We start from the raw sequence: 18,497 nt of genomic DNA on the forward strand, positions 1-18,497 counted from the left end.
AGCGGTCCACATGGCCCCAGGACCACCTGCCCAACTGTCTGGCACTAGATTTGAGAAAATCCTAATTCCCATTCTTCACTTTCTGGCCTTCTGACTGCTGACTCAAGCAGTAGGTGTTTTCAGGGAAAGGGAATAGGGGATCCCGCCAGAACCCGAGATCTAACTCTCAAGGTTGTGGAGGAGGGTAACAGAGGATACGACGAGGCACGTGGTAAAAACCTTGAATGCTGGTCTGTCTGACCCCAAAACTCAGCGTGGCAGCCTCCCCCTCCTCCACCCGCCCCCGCCCGTCCCAAGCCAGGCTCAGGAGTGTGCAATTCTTCCCAAGCCCTAAAAGGGGTAGTTCCACGCTGGGCCCGGGGGCTCTGGCCGAGGGCACGGGACCAGGGGGAAGATCTCGCGCACTTAAAAGGAAGTGTTGGTGACGCCACCTGGCGAAAGCGAGCGCCGCCCCTGCCTCTCCCTTCCCGCCAGGATCGCTGGTCTATCTAGTTGCTTGGGGAGACTCCCCTGATACCCAGCTCCACTCAGACTTCAGAAAAAGCCCCAAAAGATGGGGAAAGAAAGAGACCCCCATGAACGGGACTCTTGGTCACCAGGGCGTAGGGAGAGGGGTACGGAGAAACGGCTGACCCCTACATCCTGGTCGCACCCGCATGGTGACTACCAGCACGCTTTCTCTTTAAGGCGTGGGTGGGAGGCTGGGCCTGGACTTACGTTGAGTAGGAGGAGGAGCTTCTTGGTGACGTAAGGCCCGAGGAGGGGCGTGGCTTCTAGGTGACTCGCCGCCTGGAAGGGGGCGGGCTCTTAATGACGAGACGCGGAGGAGGAGACAGGCGTTCATTGATAAAAACGCCGGGCTCCCTCGGGCGCGAGCGCAGCGTAGCAGATCCCCGCAGCGCCACGCGTTCCCCGGGCGGGGCGGAACCGAAACAAGCCGGGCCCGCGCTGCAACGCACCGCCTGCATGGAGCCCGCCGCCGGCTTCCTATCCCCGCGCCCCTTCCCGCGTGCGGCCGCCCCGCCCGCGCCCCCTGCCGGTCCCGGGCCGCCTGGGAGTGCCATGCCGGGACCTGAGCTGGAGATGCTGGCTGGGCCACCGGCCACGGACCCGGGGCGCCTTATCACCGACCCGCGCGGCGGTCGCACCTACTTCAAAGGCCGCCTGTTGGGCAAGGTGAACTGGTGGGGTGGTGTGCTAGCGAGGGGAGGAGGGGGGTACCTGCTGACCTCCTTGACCGCGCCGGGTGGGGCGGGGGCGCTTGCCCCAGGCGCGGGGACGTCTGCGGGCCAGACTTAGCTGTCCTGGAGCGCTCTGCCTGATGCCTCTTCCCCATAGGGGGGCTTTGCCCGCTGCTATGAGGCCACTGACACGGAGACCGGCAACGCCTACGCTGTCAAAGTCATCTCACAGAGCCGCATCACCAAGCCGCATCAGCGCGAGAAGGTGGGCCCGGGCCCAGCGGACCAAGGGTGGAGTGGGGAAAGTGGTGAGGGAGCCCTTGCGGGATGACCACCCCGCGCCCCCATTGCAGATCCTAAACGAGATTGAGCTGCACCGCGGCCTGCAGCACCGCCACATCGTGCGTTTCTCGCACCACTTTGAGGATGCTGACAACATATACATTTTCCTGGAACTCTGCAGCCGAAAGGTGAGCGATGACTGTGAGAGTGGGAGAGGGAAAAGGGGCCCTTAAGACCCAAAGCTGGAGCCCTGTCTCTTCCTCGGTGAGCGCAGATGGAGGGAGGGTCAGAGAGGGTGGATCAGGGGCTGAAGTGGTGGCTCTCTGCAGTCCCTGGCCCACATCTGGAAGGCTCGGCACACTCTGTTGGAGCCAGAGGTGCGTTACTACCTGCGCCAGATCCTTTCCGGACTCAAGTACTTGCACCAGCGGGGCATCCTGCATCGAGACCTCAAGCTGGGTGAGACTCCCGGGCCAGCAGGATTGGGGGTTGGGGTGGCAGAGAGAAAGGACTCTGACACACCTCTCTGCCCCCATTCAGGGAATTTTTTTATCACTGAGAACATGGAACTGAAGATGGGGGACTTTGGGCTGGCAACCCGGTTGGAACCCCCGGAACATAGGAAGAAGTGAGTGTTTGAGGAGAGGGGTGGCCATGGTCTGTGTGACACGATGACGTGCGTGACAGTGAGTTATGTATGTGGGAGGCATGATGACTGCCTGATGTGTGTGTGTGATAGATAGGAAAGGGATGATGGGTTGTTTGTGTGGGAGGGGGGAAGGCGGAGGTGGCAGCTGGAGTTACAGGGACTGGTGGAAAGGCTGAGGGTCCTGTTGGTGTTTGAGTCCCTGAGACAGATGGGGGTGTAAGGATTCTTGGAGATGTTGGACCTGATCCTATGTGTGGATGGGGGAAGGGGACATAAACCATGTGTGTGGGAATGGCAGGACATGACACCTTGTGTAAGAAGCCCCTGCTGTGGCCACGATGACTAGGTGTGAGTGACAACAGATAGCATGTGTGGCCGATGAGTGTTTGGGGGAATAGGACAGTTGGTGTTGGTTTGTGTGTGGCACAGACCATAGGAGGTGACAGCCTGTATGGGTATCTGACAGACGGGGGTGGGGGACTGACTGAGGAAAGGATCCATGATGGACCCTCTGCTAACCTTGGAGGAGGGGGCTGGGGTGGGGGTCAAGGACTCCCCTGTCCTGCCGAGCAGCTGAGCAGCTGGGCCAGGCGGGTGGGCGGGGACTCAGCTGCCATCCCCAGCATCCATTGTCCCAGGACAAGCAGGAGTTCTCTTGCCTTTGGTGACAGGCAGCTGCTTTGTCTGGACTCACAGTGGGGGCAGGGAAGGGGGGGCTAGCCAGGCTGGGTCTGAACCTTCTTCTCTCTTCCTCCCTGTCCCTTTTCAGAACCATCTGTGGCACCCCCAACTATGTGGCTCCAGAAGTGCTGCAGAGACAGGGCCATGGCCCTGAGGCAGACGTGTGGTCCTTGGGCTGTGTCATGTGAGCCCCAGGGTCATCGTACACTGGTGGGGGCCCGGGTGGGGTGTACCTTCTGCTGTACTCCTGACACCCTCATCTCTGCCCTTCAGGTACACACTGCTGTGCGGGAATCCCCCCTTTGAGACAGTTGACTTGAAGGAGACATATCGCTGCATCAAACAGGTTCACTACACACTGCCCGCCAGCCTCTCACTGCCCGCCCGGCAGCTCCTGGCTGCCATCCTTCGAGCCTCGCCCCAAGACCGCCCCTCAATTGACCAGATCCTGCGCCATGACTTCTTTACCAAGGTCTGTGGCTCCCCAGACATCTAAGTCAACTCTGCATGTTCCCGGGGGATTCAGTGGGGGTAGGTGACAGGACTCCTGGGGCCTCCCTTCTTTGCTCACTTGACTTCCCTCCTCAGGGCTACACCCCTGACCGGCTCCCTGTCAGCAGCTGTGTGACAGTCCCAGACCTGATACCCCTTAACCCAGCTAGGATCCTGTTTGTCAAAGTTACCAAGAGCCTCTTTGGCAGGAAGAAGAAAAGTAAGTCTGGAATGTCAGTGTGTGGAGGGTAGAGCGTGGCAGGGGGGCTTGGTACCTATATTGTGGGGGCATGAGTGTGAATGCCTCTGAACCCCTGGGGAGAGCATGTGCCCATCTGTATCCCTGCAGGAAGCCCGGGGGTGGGGGTGGGCAGGATATGAGGGTTGTATCTTCCCCCACCCAGGTAAAAACCATCCTGAGGAGCGGGATGAGGTCTCCTGTTTGGTGAACGGCCTCACTCGGACGTCCATTGGCCATCAAGATGCCAGGCCTGAGGTGAGGGACTCACATGGATAGTGTGCCCTGACTCACTCTCACCCTAGCTGCTGCAGGAAGCCTGGGATAAAAGAAGCTAGTGAAGCATCTAGCCTCGTGGTGGCCTAATTGGCTGTGTCTCATTAGCCAGGCGGGGCTGACCTGGGGTGCCCCGGCTGCCAGGGCAAGGCTGGGCCATGGACTCTCGAGGATTTGGATTTTGAGGCCTATCTCACTCCCTTCCCCTCCCCAACCGTCCAGGCTCCAGCAGCTTCCGGTCCTGCCCCCCTCAGCTTGGTAGAGACAGTGCCTGAAGACAGCTCACCCCGTGGGACATTGGCGAGCAGCGGAGATGGTGAGCAGCCAAGAGGATGAGAGGTGCTAGAGGCTGTTGGGGCTAAGACCAGGGACCAGAGGGAAGGAGTGTCAGAGAGACATGGCCTGTGTCCTGGCGAACTAATGCCTAATTCCAGGTGCCCTGTTCCCTTCAGGGTTTGAAGAAGGTCTGACTGTGGCCACAGTGGTGGAGTCAGCCCTCTGTGCTTTGAGAAACTGCCTGGCCTTCATGCCCCCAGGTAAGGGTGGGGTCCGATATGGTGAATGGTGGTTGGGAGTTCTTTGGCTGAAAGGTGGGGAACAGGTCCTCACTCCTTCCTCTTCCATGACAGCGGAACAGAACCCAGCTCCCCTGGCACAGCCAGAGCCTCTGGTATGGGTCAGCAAGTGGGTTGACTACTCCAACAAATTTGGCTTTGGGTATCAACTGTCCAGCCGCCGGGTGGCTGTGCTTTTCAACAATGGCACACACATGGCCCTTTCAGCCAACAGAAAGTAAGTGCTGTTCTGGAGTGCCCTGGTGCCCAGCACGTGTGTGCTCCTGCACTGGGGGGGCCTGGGGTCTCCAGGGAACGGGCTTCGGCGCCGGGCTCCCTCTGACCTCTCGTCTCCTCTCCTCCAGGACTGTGCACTACAGCCCCGCCAGCACAAAGCACGTGGCCTTCTCTGTGGGGGCTGTGCCTCGGGCCCTGCAGCCTCAGCTGGGCGTCCTCCGGTATTTTGCCTCCTACATGGAGCAGCATCTCATGAAGGTGTGCGCACTGGAGTGGGGCCCATGGAGGATGAACACATCCTAATCCCTTCATCTTCGCCTTGGCGGGAGGGGTGGGGGGCTCAGAGCTAGAAGCTGAACCTCTATGGGAGCCATCAAGGAGGAGGGGCGTGACTCATGCCAGACAAGTGACCTGCTCCTGCCCCCAGGGTGGAGATCTGCCCAGTGTGGAAGAGGTGGAGGTGCCTGTCCCCCCACTCCTGCTGCAGTGGGTCAAGACGGATCAGGCCCTACTCATGCTGTTCAGTGATGGCACTGTCCAGGTGACAACCCCTCCTGGCCTTGGGGGGAAGGTCTGGGAGACCCATGGTGCTGGGGAGGAAACTGGATCTGGGGCCTAGGCCCTGAACAGTGCCACCCTTCTGTGCACAGGTAAACTTCTACGGAGACCACACCAAGCTGATCCTCAGTGGCTGGGAGCCCCTGCTTGTGACTTTCGTGGCCCGCAACCGCAGTGCTTGTACTTACCTCGCTTCCCACCTGTGCCAGCTGGGCTGTTCCCCGGCTCTGCGGCAGCGGCTCCGCTATGCTCTGCGTCTGCTCCGGGACCGCTGCCCAGCCTAGGCCCTAACCTGCAGAGCAGGCCATGACCTAAAGCCTCAGGTCTGAGGCCTGTGCCTGTAAGGCTCTGGCCCTTGCCTTTGTGGGCCTCCCTGTCCCTTTGGTGCCTCACTGGGGGCTCTGGGCCGAATCCCCCAGGGAATCAGGGACCAGCTTTACTGGGGTTGGAGTCTGCGTGTCCCAGCAGCTTCCTACCCCCTCTCCAAGAAAAGCCTGAGCCTTAGTCCCCAGCTAGGGGGCGTTATTTATGGACCACTTTTATTTATTGGCAGACTTATTTATTGGGATTGAGCCCCAGGGAGGGCCTCCTCCTGGGATAATAAACCATTTTGCAGAACTTGGAGGCGTCCTCACTCGCAGTAGAGCCCGTGGACCATAGCCACGGCGAAGAGGGAGGCGTTGGTGAAGGCGGCGGAGGCCAGCCCGTCGCGCTCGGTGTCCCAGAGTGCGCGGCTGCCCACATGCACGCCCTGGCCGACGCGCGGCCCGAGCACCACGTTGCACACGAGCTTGTAGCGCGGGGGACAGAGTTCGCGCAGGCGCACACGCAGCAGCTCGCACAGCTCGCGAGCCAGCGGCCCGGCCTCAGCGCCCGAGTAGCAAGCGTGGCACAGCCGAGCAGCCAGCACAGCCTCCAGGGCTTGCTGTACGCGCGCGGCCTCCCAGCGCTCCCCTGGCGCAGGCTCTGTGCGGTAGGAGGGCGCCACCCAACGCAGGGGGCCTGGGGGCAACCCCGAGAAGCTCACCCTTGAGCCCAGAGGAGGCACTGGGCCCAGAGATGGTCGTCGACCCCCCGGACCTGCGCCTGGTCCTGCCAGCGAGTTGCGACCTGAGAAGGACGAGGCTGGGCCCAGCACAGAGCCACCGCGGGAGGACGGGCCCAGACCTGCTAGTCGCGCCTCATCAATACTGGGCAGGTGGCCTGGAGGCCTCACCGGCGATCGTTTGAGCCCGGGGTCTTTGGTAGTGTCCTCCTCCTGGCGTCCGGGGGGCACAGACCTGCCAGCCATAGACCTGCCAGCTGGGAGACCCACACTTGGACAGGATGGCCTAAACTGGCCGTCGTTGTACCCCATCCAGTCTTTCACTCAGTGATAAGGGTTTTTAGCCCCTAACCCCTTCTTACCTGTGTTCTGGGGACAGGCGAATCACATAGTCTGGGGCTGTGCGGATTCCTAGGTGCTTCAAGCGTTAAAGGCTGTTAAGGACATAATTGGTGCTGCTCAGACTATCATCTTGGGTTGGCCCCTGCCCCCCTGAGCTTCACGTTCGCGTGGGCACCATGGAGGTTAGCTAAGTGAGCTCTAAGTACACCTCCTATTCTCCCTTCCACCAGACTTTGCCAGCAGAAGGGGGAGATAAGTCTGCCCTTGGTTTGCCTCAGCCTAGACTGTGGTGCCTCAAACCCCTAACCAGGAGACACAGACCCAACTCCTTCAACCCCACAGATCCTTTTAGCCCTGTGGGTACTGAATCCAGCTGTCTTCCACCCCTCTGTGCTTCTAGGGTGGCTGACATAAAGATTGCCCCTACAATTGGCTGAGGCTGGAGGCAGGTGACTCGGGAAGCTCCTTCCGCCCTCTGAATTTGGCCTCTGGCCCTACCTGCAGAATCAGCTCTGGGATGAATGCCCTCTTCCGAAACTCCCACGGGCACCTGAGTCACCTGCAGCTTTTGGCTTCCCAACTCTCTCCTAGCCACAGCCTTGTCCTCCCGGCTGGCCTGACTGGCAGGCAGGAAGGTAATGGCCCCCTGTGTTGTGGAGTTGCCTTGGGTTACTGGGCAGGCACTCCTGTTTGGTTCCCTCCTTCCAGTCCTGGCTCTGGCTTAACCTGGATGTGTTACTACTGTGAGTAGGTGCTGAGTGTGGGGTACCTGAGTCATCAGGGGAAAGGGGATAACAGGGGTCTAGAACCCAGGGCATACTACCACCGCAAGGACTCCGGAGGGGGCAGATGTGGAGAGGGGCTCCCGGGGCTCTTGAGCTGCTGTCCATTTCTCCCCTGTGAAGGCTGGCTCTTCAGTTGTGAGCAAGTTGCGGAAGCCTGGGACGTGGGGAGACCTTGGGTGGCTGCTGAGGGATCAGGATCTGGGCCCACAGGAAGGAGGACGTCATGGCTCTATCGTCTCCCCATCAGCCCCAACAAGGACAAATATTTCCGCTCCCTGTGCAGAGCTGGGGTGGGGCTTGGATGACTTCCTCAGCTCAGGGCTGTGTGCGGGGGGGGGGGGGGGGGGGGGCCATCTGCCCTGCGGGTGGGAGCCGACCTGATGCAACAGTGGTGCAACAGTGGTGACTGGACTTGGCAGTGAACCAGAGCCCAGCCTCCTGACCCCTGCTGACCCAAGTGCCCTGGGGCTTGTCCCTAGCTGGCCACACCTCTTGAGTGCCCAGAGTGCCAGCCCCCTAACCGGGGTTGCATTTTAGGGATGCCAGAGGCCATGACGTCTCTGTCAGAGCTGACACCACCTCACCTGACCTCCCTCTGGAAGGGACAGGATTGCCCCCTCTCAGACAAGCGAGTCTGGGCCCTGAAAACTCCATGGGGGTGAGGAATTTCCCTGTTGAGGGGGGTTCCCCAGGCCTGGCTAACCTGATCCTGACCCTGTGTGCGTATGGGCGGAGGGGTAGGAGGGGCAGGGAGTTTGAACTCTGAACCCAAGACAGGCAGGGGCCTGGGTCCTAAGACCCTCCACTCAGCTTCCGGCCCCCCTGAGGGCTAAAGTTTTCCCTGGGCCTGTGGGAGATGGGCGGGGCCTCTCCAGCCGGGCTCCGGTTTCCGTGGAAACCCACAGGCTTCCCACCCACTGCCGCCTGGGCAGGCTCCCAGCTGGGGCCTCATCCGCCGTCAGCCTCTCCTCCCCAGTCCAGTCTGCTCCACCCTCAGCCTCTCTCGGCCCCCTCCCTGAGTCCCCACCCCTAGCCCAGCCTCTGGCCTCTGATGCCTTCTTAAGGAACCTGGGCCTCTCCTGCCCCATCCCTAAACTTTAGCTTCCCAGCAAACAGGCTTCCCAAGCTCCTGCCCCTCCCTCTCAGGCCTTTCTAGTCTCCACACCAGCTGCTAGGCCTGGCCAGGCCTCCTGCTCCTTCCCACCTACCGCCTCCCACAGACCAAGAGACACCAGGCCTCCTATTCTACCTGCTTCTTCCCCTGCCCCGCCCCCATGGAGCCCCCGGGACTGGTTGTGCACGGGGAGGCTGCACCCTTTTCCACGGCACTCCGGAGCCTTCTCAACAATCCCCAATACAGGTGAGGGGGCGGGCCCTGTCTATGGGTTTTCCCTAACTGGCTTTGCTGGGCCCCACCACCCTGAGGAAGCCTTGGGTACACAAGAGGTGGGGAAGACCACCCTCCTCCCTGGTGAACTCAGTCTGGGGAAGTCAAGTGTGGAGAATGACTACAGGTCACTCATCGTCCGTGATGTCCTGAGAGCCAGAGGTGGTGGTGGTGGGGGTGGCAGTGGGAGCTGGAGCCCGGAGCAGCTGTGTGACTTCAGGCAAAGGCCTTCCTTTTTTGGCTCTTGAGCTCCTGGCAGAGAAGAGCCCTTTGCCCCCCTGGATCCTGAGGGATGGGATATAACTTGAGTCCCTCCCTGGGAGGCACAGGAGCAGATGACCCTGTTCTGGGAACTGGGGAGTCACAAGAAGAACAAAGCTCAAGGGATTGAGTGAGCCAGAGTCTCAGACAGGAAGTAGTTCAAGGGTGCTGCCTAGGGCTCACTGCCCAGGATGCTAGTGGTGTCTGAAACCAGGGATAGAATATGGGGCCAGGGCTGGTCAGAACTAGAATGTAGCTTTCAGTCCCCACTGCCTGAAAGCTAGACTCCTCAAGGGTTGGTGACTCTGATAACCCTACTGCTTTGGGGATTAGCAGTCTGGTGTGAGTAGGGGGAACCCCTGGCCTTGGACCTGGGACTAGGAGGCTCCAGAAGCTCAAGCTTCATTTCCTGCCTCCTACCCTCTATGCTGTTGGGAGGCCCAGAGGCTGGGGCCGGAAGTGATTATGAAGATGGAAAATGTGGTCTGGTCTCATGATGATGTATCGCTGCCTATCTGTCTGCAGCCAGTGCGCTCTGCACCCCCTCCCGCCTAGAGGAGGCCGAAAAAGGCTGAGTTTGCAGTCTATGGAGGAGGAGCCAAGAAGAGCTTCCCTTACCTCAAGACTCAGGCTGGGGAGGAGAGGGGTAGGTAGGATCAATTTTGCAGCAGCCTTGGTGCCCCCTCAGCGATCAGGCATCGCCACCTCCTCTAAGACCTGAGGGTTTGGGATTACTATCCCATTTCACGGATGAGAAACCTGAGATTCAAAGGTAAAAAGTCACTTGCCGGAGGCATCATAGGGTGGAGCTGGGACTAGAATCCAGGAATGTGTATCCCAGACCTTCGGCTGGAAGGACTAAGACCTGTCCCTTGTATGACAGATTAGGAAATGAAGGCTCAGAGTGGACAAAGGCAAAGCCTAAGGGTTGTACCCAAGACTCGGGCCTCTTCTTCCCTGGTTCTCTCCTCCCCTTTCCCACAGTGACGTTTGCTTTGTGGTCGGTCAAGAACGGCAGGAGGTGTTTGCCCACCGGTGCTTGTTGGCCTGTAGATGCAACTTCTTCCAACGACTTCTGGGCCCAAAGCTGGGCCCCGGGATGCCTAGCCCCGTGGTGCTGAGCGCGGTGCCAGTGGAGGCCTTCCTGGCAGTGCTGGAGTTCCTGTACACCAACAGTGTCAGGCTGTGCCGCCGCTCTGTGAGCCCTCTGGGCGGACGTCTGGGTGGCGGTGGGGCTGGCGGGGAGGGGCAGGAGAAACTCTCTTCCACTCCCCCGACCACCCACTCTGCAGGTGCTGGAGGTGCTGACGGCGGCTGTGGAGTATGGGCTGGAGGAACTGCGAGAGGTGGGTTTGTATGGCAGGCCCCTGTCTCATTTCTCTTCCCTCTTATGGGCTCAGTTCACCCCGTGCCTCACACACACTCTGGCCTGGAGAGGCACATGTACCAACACAAAGGTATGGACTGCATTTATGTGGGCCTGTGTGCAGAAGGATATGTGCGTGCTGTGTGTGTGCTGTGGGGGCATATGGGCTGATGCCGTAGTTGCCAGGATAAGTCAGCCTTGATCCTTGCTCTTCAAAGAGAGAGAGACACATAAAAACCCTTAACCAGGGGTATAAGAAGGGTGATAGATGAAGGTATATGGTGCCGAGACTCTACAGAGGGTCTCTCTGGTCTTGCCATCAGGGAGAAAAGAAGGGAAGACTTCTTGGAGGAGGAAACATTCGTGTTAGAACAGGTAGGAGTTTGCTCAGAGGGGGCATGGAAAGGTGGCATTCTAGTCACTGAGGCACAAAAGGAGCTAGTGAGCCATTTAGTGTGGCTGGGCCAAGGGTGTGAGAGGAGAAGAGAGACAGATGAGATTGGAGAGGGTACCAGGGGCTAGATCATGCAGGACCTTTGAAAATTTGGACTTTTTTTTACCCAGAGGACATGGAGATTCATTGGAGGTTTTAGGTAAGAGAGTGAGGATTTGGAGCTAAGGGGAGAAGTGATTGGGAGAGATGAGAAAGGCTCCCCAGTCCAGGAGGGATGAGTAGCAGTGGAAGCCCAAGAGGGAGGTGCATGACTTTGAGAGAAGTGGAACTGGCATGACCCAGCACTTTTCTGGATGTGAGGGTGAAAGGGACAGGTCATGGACGAAATTCAGGTTTCTGGTTAAAACGAAAGGATCTTTGAGTCAGGAGGGGTCCAAGTGGAAGAAGATGAGTGTCCTCAGAGAAAAGGAGAGTGGATTTTCACATGGCTTTCGTCTAGTCTGATTATCGGGGAATGTGCTAGAAGGTAGACTGCTGGACCCAAGGCAGACTGCTAGTCTCTAGTCCCTTCCGGCTTGCTACGTCTCAGCCCCTGGTGATTTCTTGCCTCCCCGGGGCTAGGGTCTTGGAGCAGAGACACCTTGGCCCAACCCACTTTCATTTCTGTTCCCAGCTGTGCCTGGAGTTTGTGGTGAAGGTGCTGGATGTGGAGCTGGTTTGTGAGGCCTTGCAGGTGGGTGTTGCTGGACAGGCTTGTAGGAGGGCATCAGTGTGGAGGGCTCACTACATGGCCTTCCAGCCTCCAACCTGACACCCTTCATTCTGTTCCCAGGTTGCCGTGACCTTCGGCCTGGGGCCGCTGCAGGAGCGTTGTATAGCCTTCATAGAGGCCCACAGCCAGGTATCGCTCCCCATCTTCAGACTCCCAAACCCTCACACATCATTCTGCTCCTCCCTGACCCATTCGTGGACCCACAGGAGGCGCTCCGGACCCGCGGCTTCTTGGAGCTGTCGGCGCCCGCGTTGCTGCCCCTGCTGCGCAGCGACAAGCTCTGTGTGGACGAGGCTGAGCTCGTCCTGGCTGCCCGGAGCTGGGCGCGCGTGGGCGCGGTGAGCGGGGTCTACGGGGACCCAGCGGTGGGGGTGCGGAAGGAGGCTTGGGCGCAGGAACCTGGCAAGCGGGTCGCGGGGCAGGTACCCCGCCTGTCCGGGCTTAGGGCTGGCGTTCGCAGGCCGTGCTGGAGCGGCCTGTGGCCGAGGTGGCGGCCCCGGTGGTGCGGGAGCTGAGACTGGCCTTACTGGCCCCGGCGGAGCTGAGCGCCCTGGAAGAGCAGAACCAGCAGGAGCCGCTCATCCCGGTGCGGACGCGGGGAACCAAACTCAGATCCACTCAGCAGCCGGGGGGCGGGGAGGGAGAAGCGCGGGGGTGGGGGGTTGCGGCCCAGGGTCTGAGGGGCGAGGCGGGCTACTGCTGCACTCCGCCGTGACCAGCCTTCCCCTGCAGGTGGAGCAGATCGTAGAGGCGTGGAAGTGCCACGCTCTGCGGAGAGGGGATGCAGCCCGGGGCACCCCGTGCCGCCGCCGGAGGGGAACCCTGCCCCGGGAGCATCACTGCTTTCTGGACCTGCCCTTTAAGTGACCAAAGGCCGCGATTTGCAAGGAATTCTGGCCTGTCCCAAACTACAGCTCCCAACATGCCTGGCGCTCAGAGGGGGGCTTTCGCCCCCAGCATGCCCTGCGAGCCTGAAGCTGGAAGAACCCGGGTCCGCTCCGCGCCCCGCCCTGTGGGTGTGATTGGGAGGGAGGGGAAGGAGGGGTAGTGGGCGTGGCTTGGCGGGGCGGGGCCCCAAAGCGATTTCCTTTGCACCCTCATCCTGACTAACTCCTGGGCCTCTGGCCACGCGGGCCTGTCGCGTTTACTTTTATAACCCCCCCCCCCATGTTTTCAGCTCAGCTCCCTCTTTATTCCAGACCTACGTCTTGGAGATCTCTCTCCAAATGCTGGACACTTCAGACTCAGTTCAAAATTGAGCTGCCTTCTCATCTTTCCCAAGTTCTGCCCCTATCGTGTTTCTCATCTACGTGGGTGTCTTTTTTTTTTTTTAATTTTTAAATTTATTTATTTGACAGAGACACAGGGAGAGAGGGAACACAGGCAGGGGGAGTTGGAGAGGGAGAAGCAGGCCTCCGGCTGAGCAGGTACTCCGATGCGGGGCTCGATCCCAGGACCCTGAGATCATGACCTGAGCCGAAGGCAGACGCCTAAGGACTGAGCCACCCAGGCGCCCCTACGTGGGTGTCTTAAGCCAGAAACCTGCATCTCAGCCTTGCCTTATTCCTCTTTCTCACATCTCCTTCCCGTGGCTTCCACCTTCTGAGAGACTGAAGGGTAGCAGAATGTGCCAACCCAAAAGATGCCTCTTTAAGGATTATTTTGAACTGACTATTTTGAGAAACAGCGGAAGCTCTGGAAACAGAGTAGAAGTTACTCTTTTGGAAGGGAAATTTATATTTAAAAAGGAAATCTCCATTTGTAAGGGTGTCTCATTCTCTGTACCAGGAAAAGAAGGATGATGAACTCACAGGAGGATTTTAGTGGAGAAGGCACCCCACTGAAATCTGTTTAACAAACCTTATCTTGTTTACTATGCTTTTCTTGGTGGCTCCCCCATAAGTGTCCTCCCTACACTTTTCTTTCCTCTTTAGCTTAAGATGGTTTTTCAGCAGTTATTTTAGGCTGCCTCAGGGAGGTACTCCTTTTTCCCTGGGTATCTGCCAGGTACACATGAGGTATACATGTTAATAAACTTGTTTTTCTTTTGTTAATCTGTCTCTTACTACAAGGGTTTCAGCCAAGAGCTCAGAGAGTAGAGGGAAAGTTATTTTTCTTCCCCTATGAGATCTTTCCAGTTGGTTCAGTTCTCTTACCTTTAGTTCACCCAGTCCTGTCTGTGTTCAGAATGAAAGTAACAAGCTCTTTTTTTTTAAAGTTTTTTATTATTTGTTTATTTGAGAGAGAGGGAGAGATAGTGACAGAGATATTGAGAGCGAGCACAAGCGGGGAGGAGAGGGAGAAGCAGGCCCCGGCTGAGCAGGGAGCCCGATGTGGGGCTCAATCCCAGGACCCTGGGACCATGACCTGAGCCAAAGGCAGATGTTTAACCGACTGAGCCACCCAGGCACCCCGTAACAAGCTCTTAATAGTCTTCCTGCCTTCACTCCAGCGCACTGCCTCCGCGCCTGCCATGCCCCTCTTCCTGCCATTTCCCACACAGCAGCCAGACTTAAGATGTCAGCCCTACTCCCCTTATGAAGCCACTCAACATCCCCATTGCTCTCAGGACAAAATACACTAGTTCACTCTCAGGACGCTCGGAATTACTAGTGGTAACTCTTCTCTCAGCTACTACCTTTGCATTAAATCACTGGTTCTGAAGGCAGTATCCTCTGGCTGTGCATTCACTCTCTTATTTATTGAAGACTCCCCATGCCACCCTTTCATTCATTATACCTTTTGTCTTCCTGAGGATCTGATTCTCCCTGAAAGATCCCTGGGCCTAGAGTGGTGCCTTATTCATTTCTTGTTCCCCAGTCCCTGTCACATCAGTGCTCTGTAAATGTTCAGTGATGACTTTATTTCCTTATTTAAATACTATTTTATTCCAAAAAGCTGTAAAACAAGACACTATCAATCTAAAATGAGGGACAGTCGATTAGAAGAAAATAAGGTTAAAACTTATTTCTCCGGGATTTTATACAAAAATATGTTGCACATGAATTAAAGATAGTTATTTGGCATTATCTCTCAAGACTGAAAATGTGGTTACTCATAGTACCACTTAATGGCAGCATTGTTTGGATAATGAGAATCAAAAACAAACTAGATGTCCTGGTTTAACCTAGAAGACTGATTATGGTATATTCTTACCATGATGTAGAAAGATATCTGTGACCTTTGGAAAAAAGCTCAGTGCAGACCAAGTAGAGCACGATTCCTTTTGCCAAAAGAAAAGGTAGTGTAGGGGAGGAAGTTTTCCTTTCCCCTCTTAGGGTCCCTTCTTGGGTCTGAAAATTAAACTGATAAAGACAGATTAACAGGAGAAAAGCATACAAATTTATTTCAGATGTTTCATTACGTAATCTCTACATCCAACGTGGGACTCATACTCACAACCCAAGATCAGGGGTGCCTGGGTGGCTCAGTCAGTTAAGCGTCTGCCTTTGGCTCAGGTCATGATCCCAGGGTCCTGGGATCGCGCCCCGCATCGGGCTCCCTGCTCCGCAGGAAGCCTGCTTCCCCCTCTCCTTCTGCCCCTGCTTGTGTTCCCTCTCTTGCTGTGTCTCTCTCTGTCAAATAAATAAAATCTTAAAATAAAATAAAACAACCCCAAGGTCAATCAAGAGTCGCATACTCCCCGGACTGAGTTAGCCGGGCGCCCCAATATAAGTTTTAGTAATATGGGAGTCTTCATAAGGAAATGAAGACCAGAAGAAATGGTTAAACCTGAGTATTTTTATGCTAGGTTTGATGAAGAGTGGATAGTCATGAAGGAATATGATGGTTTAAAGAGTATGAGGTAGGGGCACCTGGGTGGCTCAGTCGGTTAAGAGGCTGACCTTAGGCTCAGGTCAAGATCCGGGATGGGCTCCTGTTCAGGGGAAGCCAGCTTCTTCTCCCTCGCCCTCTCCCTCTGCCCCTCCCCCACTTGAGCGTGCACTCTCAAATAAATATTTTTCAAAAGTAACATTAAAAAAAACCCCAATTTCTCTGTGTGTGTTGTGTGGAAGTTTGGGATAAAGTGGTAGGAGGGGACGGGATGCAATCTAAGGAGAACAGTTAGGGAGAGGTTTTCGCATGAATCCGTGAAGAGCTCTTCTAGGACCAGGGCGGAGTAGGTAAAATGTAGCAGCATGAAGTGTATGCTTTGAATATGGTCATCAATGGGACCTGCTGATGGCTGTAAATTTATGGACCGTCTCCAGTTATGAGATGGTATTTACTTAAAGCCAGAGAATTAAATGAGCTTGGGCAAGAACATGCAGATTGGCAGGAGGAGCTAGGTCCAAAATCTGAGGACACATTTGGTGGCTAGCCCTAGCCACCTATCTCTCATAATGCTTCTGAATGGCAGTTATCACTGAGATTGTATATTACTTATCCCGATTATATTACTCACTTTCTTTCAGTGCTTGGTTCTACTCGTAAATTAAGCCCCTTCCTTATAGTAAGGAATCTGCTATCTTCAGCATGAAAAAACCAGCGTAGAGAGTTGGATGGGGGTAAATCAATGTGAAAAATCATACCAAACTGCGGCGGAGACAGCTAGGGAGTCTGATGGGAGGTAGGGAACTACTGAGCTTACCCTTCCTGCTGTATTTCAAGCCAAAAATATTGGAAGGAACATGAATGACTTCTACCTTCTCTTTCTGGTCCTTCCCCTCCCGAAGAGTAAGTTGGGATAACCTACAACTGAATACTACAAGAAACAAAATCGCAAAAAGAATCTAGGAAAGATAACCTACAGGAAGGCAAAAAAAACTGACGCGCAAAAACATTTTGCCCAGAATATCCTCACATAACACCAATCCAGAACGTAAACCTGTATATAGAAAAACAAACTCTAAAGTAGATTTTCAATGTAGTTCTTTTTATAACTGGATGACTCAGAAAACTCTCAAATCTATCTTTTAAACCATGAGAGAAAAAGCCTCATTCAAAAAGGCTTCAAAAAATTTAATAAAAACTCAAAACCGTTCCTCTCCACGGAAATCTTTAGTAAAAGGCGAAAGATTTATACGATCTGAAGAGAAACCAGAGCATACTCTCACGCACCTGCTTGGAACCTCCTAGAACAATACAACACTTAGCACAGTTATGGTTGTTCAGTGTCTGCACGGTTCGTGCTCCCTGCCTGGAATTTGTACGGATCATGTATTTCTAACAGGCAGTATGCCCTACAACAGTGCACAAATCTCCGTGGGGCTGGAACTCCAGCAGCGTGAAACTGTCCCTTCGTGGTGCACCATGGGTATGCAAATCACAGGCGGCTCCCGGCTGGTGGGAGACACCAGCTGTCGCGGCGGGAGGCGCCAGGAGCGCTCTGCGGTCTGCACGGGAACCCGCGCCACGTTTGCCTAGAGAGGTAAGGGTGCTTCCCGCTGGTGCCGGGCCGGTGTCGAGCTCTATACCGGGGTGGACTGTTAGTCCCAATTGTTGAGGTGCCGTCTTATCATTGCACACCCGCAGGGACCCCCCCCCCCCCGCCCCGTGCTGGAACAGAAGCAGAAACGGTAGAGCAAAGACACTCAGGGGCCATGGGACCTCCGGGGAGGCACATCACTACCCCTCTTGCAAGAGATGGCATCCAATTTATTTATTTATTTATTTTTAAAGATTTTATTTATGTATTTGACAGAGAGAGAAAGCGAGAGCAAGAACACAAGCAGGGGGAGTGGGAGAGGGAGAAGCAGCCTTCCTGCTGAGCAAGGAGCCTGATGTGGGGCTTGATGTGGGGCTCGATCCCAGGACTTGGATCATGACCTGAGCAGAAGGCAGACACTTAACGACTGAGCCACCCAGGCGCCCCATCATCCAATTTATTTATTAAAGGATGGCTCCATCAAGGAGGAAAAGTGTTCTTAGCAGAGGGAACTGCCTATGTGAAATCATAGGAGATGCACACCGAAAGTAATTCAGCCTGCCTAGAGTGTAGCGTGTCTGAATGAGGGTGGGAGTCTGGCTGAGCACTGTCTGGGAGAGAGCTGGAGTGATGGCAGAGGCTAGAGCGAGTTGCCTCTGGAAAGGGCTTGGATTTCATCTTGTCCATGATGGGGAGCCATGAAAGGGTATTGAAGTCAGAGGACTGAGTAGTGTGAGGTGCCACACAGGGTGGGCTGCCCTGCAAGCCCTGGGACTTGTCTCTGGGACTGAATGTGATTCGTGCCTCTGGCCTGACCATTCTTGGGACAGTCCAACTCCAACTGGCTGGAAATCCATTCAGTTGCTACCACACCAGGACGCACTTCCATGTTTCAGGGTTATTCCCTAAGCAATCAGAGCAAAAACTTTGAGCACAGCTAATAGCTACACAAACTACAAAACCGGAGAGCACTGGGGCGCCTGGGTGGCTCAGTCGTTAAGCGTCTGCCTTTGGCTCAGGTCATGATCCCAGGGTCCTGGGATCGAGCCCCACATCGGGCTCCTTGCTCAGCGGGAAGCCTGCTTCTCCCTCTCCCACTCCCCCTGCTGTGTTCCCTCTCTCACTGTCTCTCTCTGTCAAATAAATAAAATCTTTAAAAAACAAAAAAAAAAACAAAAAAAAACTGGAGAGCACTTATGAGATACCAGGTTATTTCTTACATAAATGATTTCATTGAAAATCCTGAGGGAAAAAAAATAGCACCCTACAGGATAGGCTCTGATCTTCTCATTTCATAGATGAAGACACAGCACAGTGATGTTAGCTAGCTTTTCTAGGCCACTCTGCTTGTAAGTGGCACGGTGGGCTGACATCTTTGACACTATTCCAGCTAGGTGAGCTCTCCTGCTCCACCCAAAAGCTGCTCCATAGTGACCCAAACACGGCCGGACTGAAATCCAGCCTCCATCCCTGGCGCATACTGGATGCACCCCCTACTCTAGGTTCAAAGCCAACTACTCACTTCTTTTAGGTCTTTTTAGGCATTTTGGTGTTTGGTTTTTTTTTGTTTGTTTTTTTAAAGATTTTATTTATTTATTTGGCCAGACAGCCAGGGGATGGATGAGTGCG

General features: G+C 55.7%; 3 protein-coding genes and 1 non-coding gene across 4 annotated transcripts; 2 read left to right on the forward strand and 2 right to left on the reverse strand.

Moving 5' to 3' along the window:
• Window positions 1-843: 843 nt before the first annotated feature.
• Window positions 844-5,757, forward strand: PLK3 (polo like kinase 3). Its single transcript, XM_021683835.2, has 15 exons — window positions 844-1,176; window positions 1,339-1,446; window positions 1,535-1,651; window positions 1,793-1,922; window positions 2,004-2,091; window positions 2,882-2,977; window positions 3,067-3,265; window positions 3,382-3,505; window positions 3,690-3,781; window positions 4,022-4,115; window positions 4,252-4,335; window positions 4,429-4,591; window positions 4,719-4,848; window positions 5,018-5,131; window positions 5,241-5,757. The coding sequence occupies exons 1-15, from the start codon at window positions 967-969 to the stop codon at window positions 5,430-5,432; spliced, it is 1,941 nt and encodes a 646-aa protein (XP_021539510.1). The 5' UTR covers window positions 844-966; the 3' UTR covers window positions 5,433-5,757.
• A 22-nt stretch (window positions 5,758-5,779) lies between these two features.
• DYNLT4 (dynein light chain Tctex-type 4) lies at window positions 5,780-6,439 on the reverse strand. Its single transcript, XM_021683836.1, has one exon. The coding sequence runs from the start codon at window positions 6,437-6,439 to the stop codon at window positions 5,780-5,782; it is 660 nt and encodes a 219-aa protein (XP_021539511.1).
• A 1,874-nt stretch (window positions 6,440-8,313) lies between these two features.
• Window positions 8,314-12,838, forward strand: BTBD19 (BTB domain containing 19). The gene is made up of 6 exons (XM_044914011.1): window positions 8,314-8,680; window positions 9,953-10,166; window positions 11,561-11,629; window positions 11,707-11,838; window positions 11,961-12,086; window positions 12,233-12,838. The coding sequence occupies exons 1-6, from the start codon at window positions 8,595-8,597 to the stop codon at window positions 12,365-12,367; spliced, it is 762 nt and encodes a 253-aa protein (XP_044769946.1). The 5' UTR covers window positions 8,314-8,594; the 3' UTR covers window positions 12,368-12,838.
• Window positions 12,839-16,433: 3,595 nt separating this feature from the next.
• On the reverse strand, window positions 16,434-16,549 carry LOC123324639. The gene has a single exon (XR_006539918.1). It is a non-coding gene; the product is annotated as a U5 spliceosomal RNA (small nuclear RNA).
• Between the last annotated feature and the right edge of the window lie 1,948 nt (window positions 16,550-18,497).

Source organism: Neomonachus schauinslandi, chromosome 4, assembly GCF_002201575.2.
Source record: "Neomonachus schauinslandi chromosome 4, ASM220157v2, whole genome shotgun sequence".
Taxonomy (NCBI): Eukaryota; Metazoa; Chordata; class Mammalia; order Carnivora; family Phocidae; genus Neomonachus; species Neomonachus schauinslandi.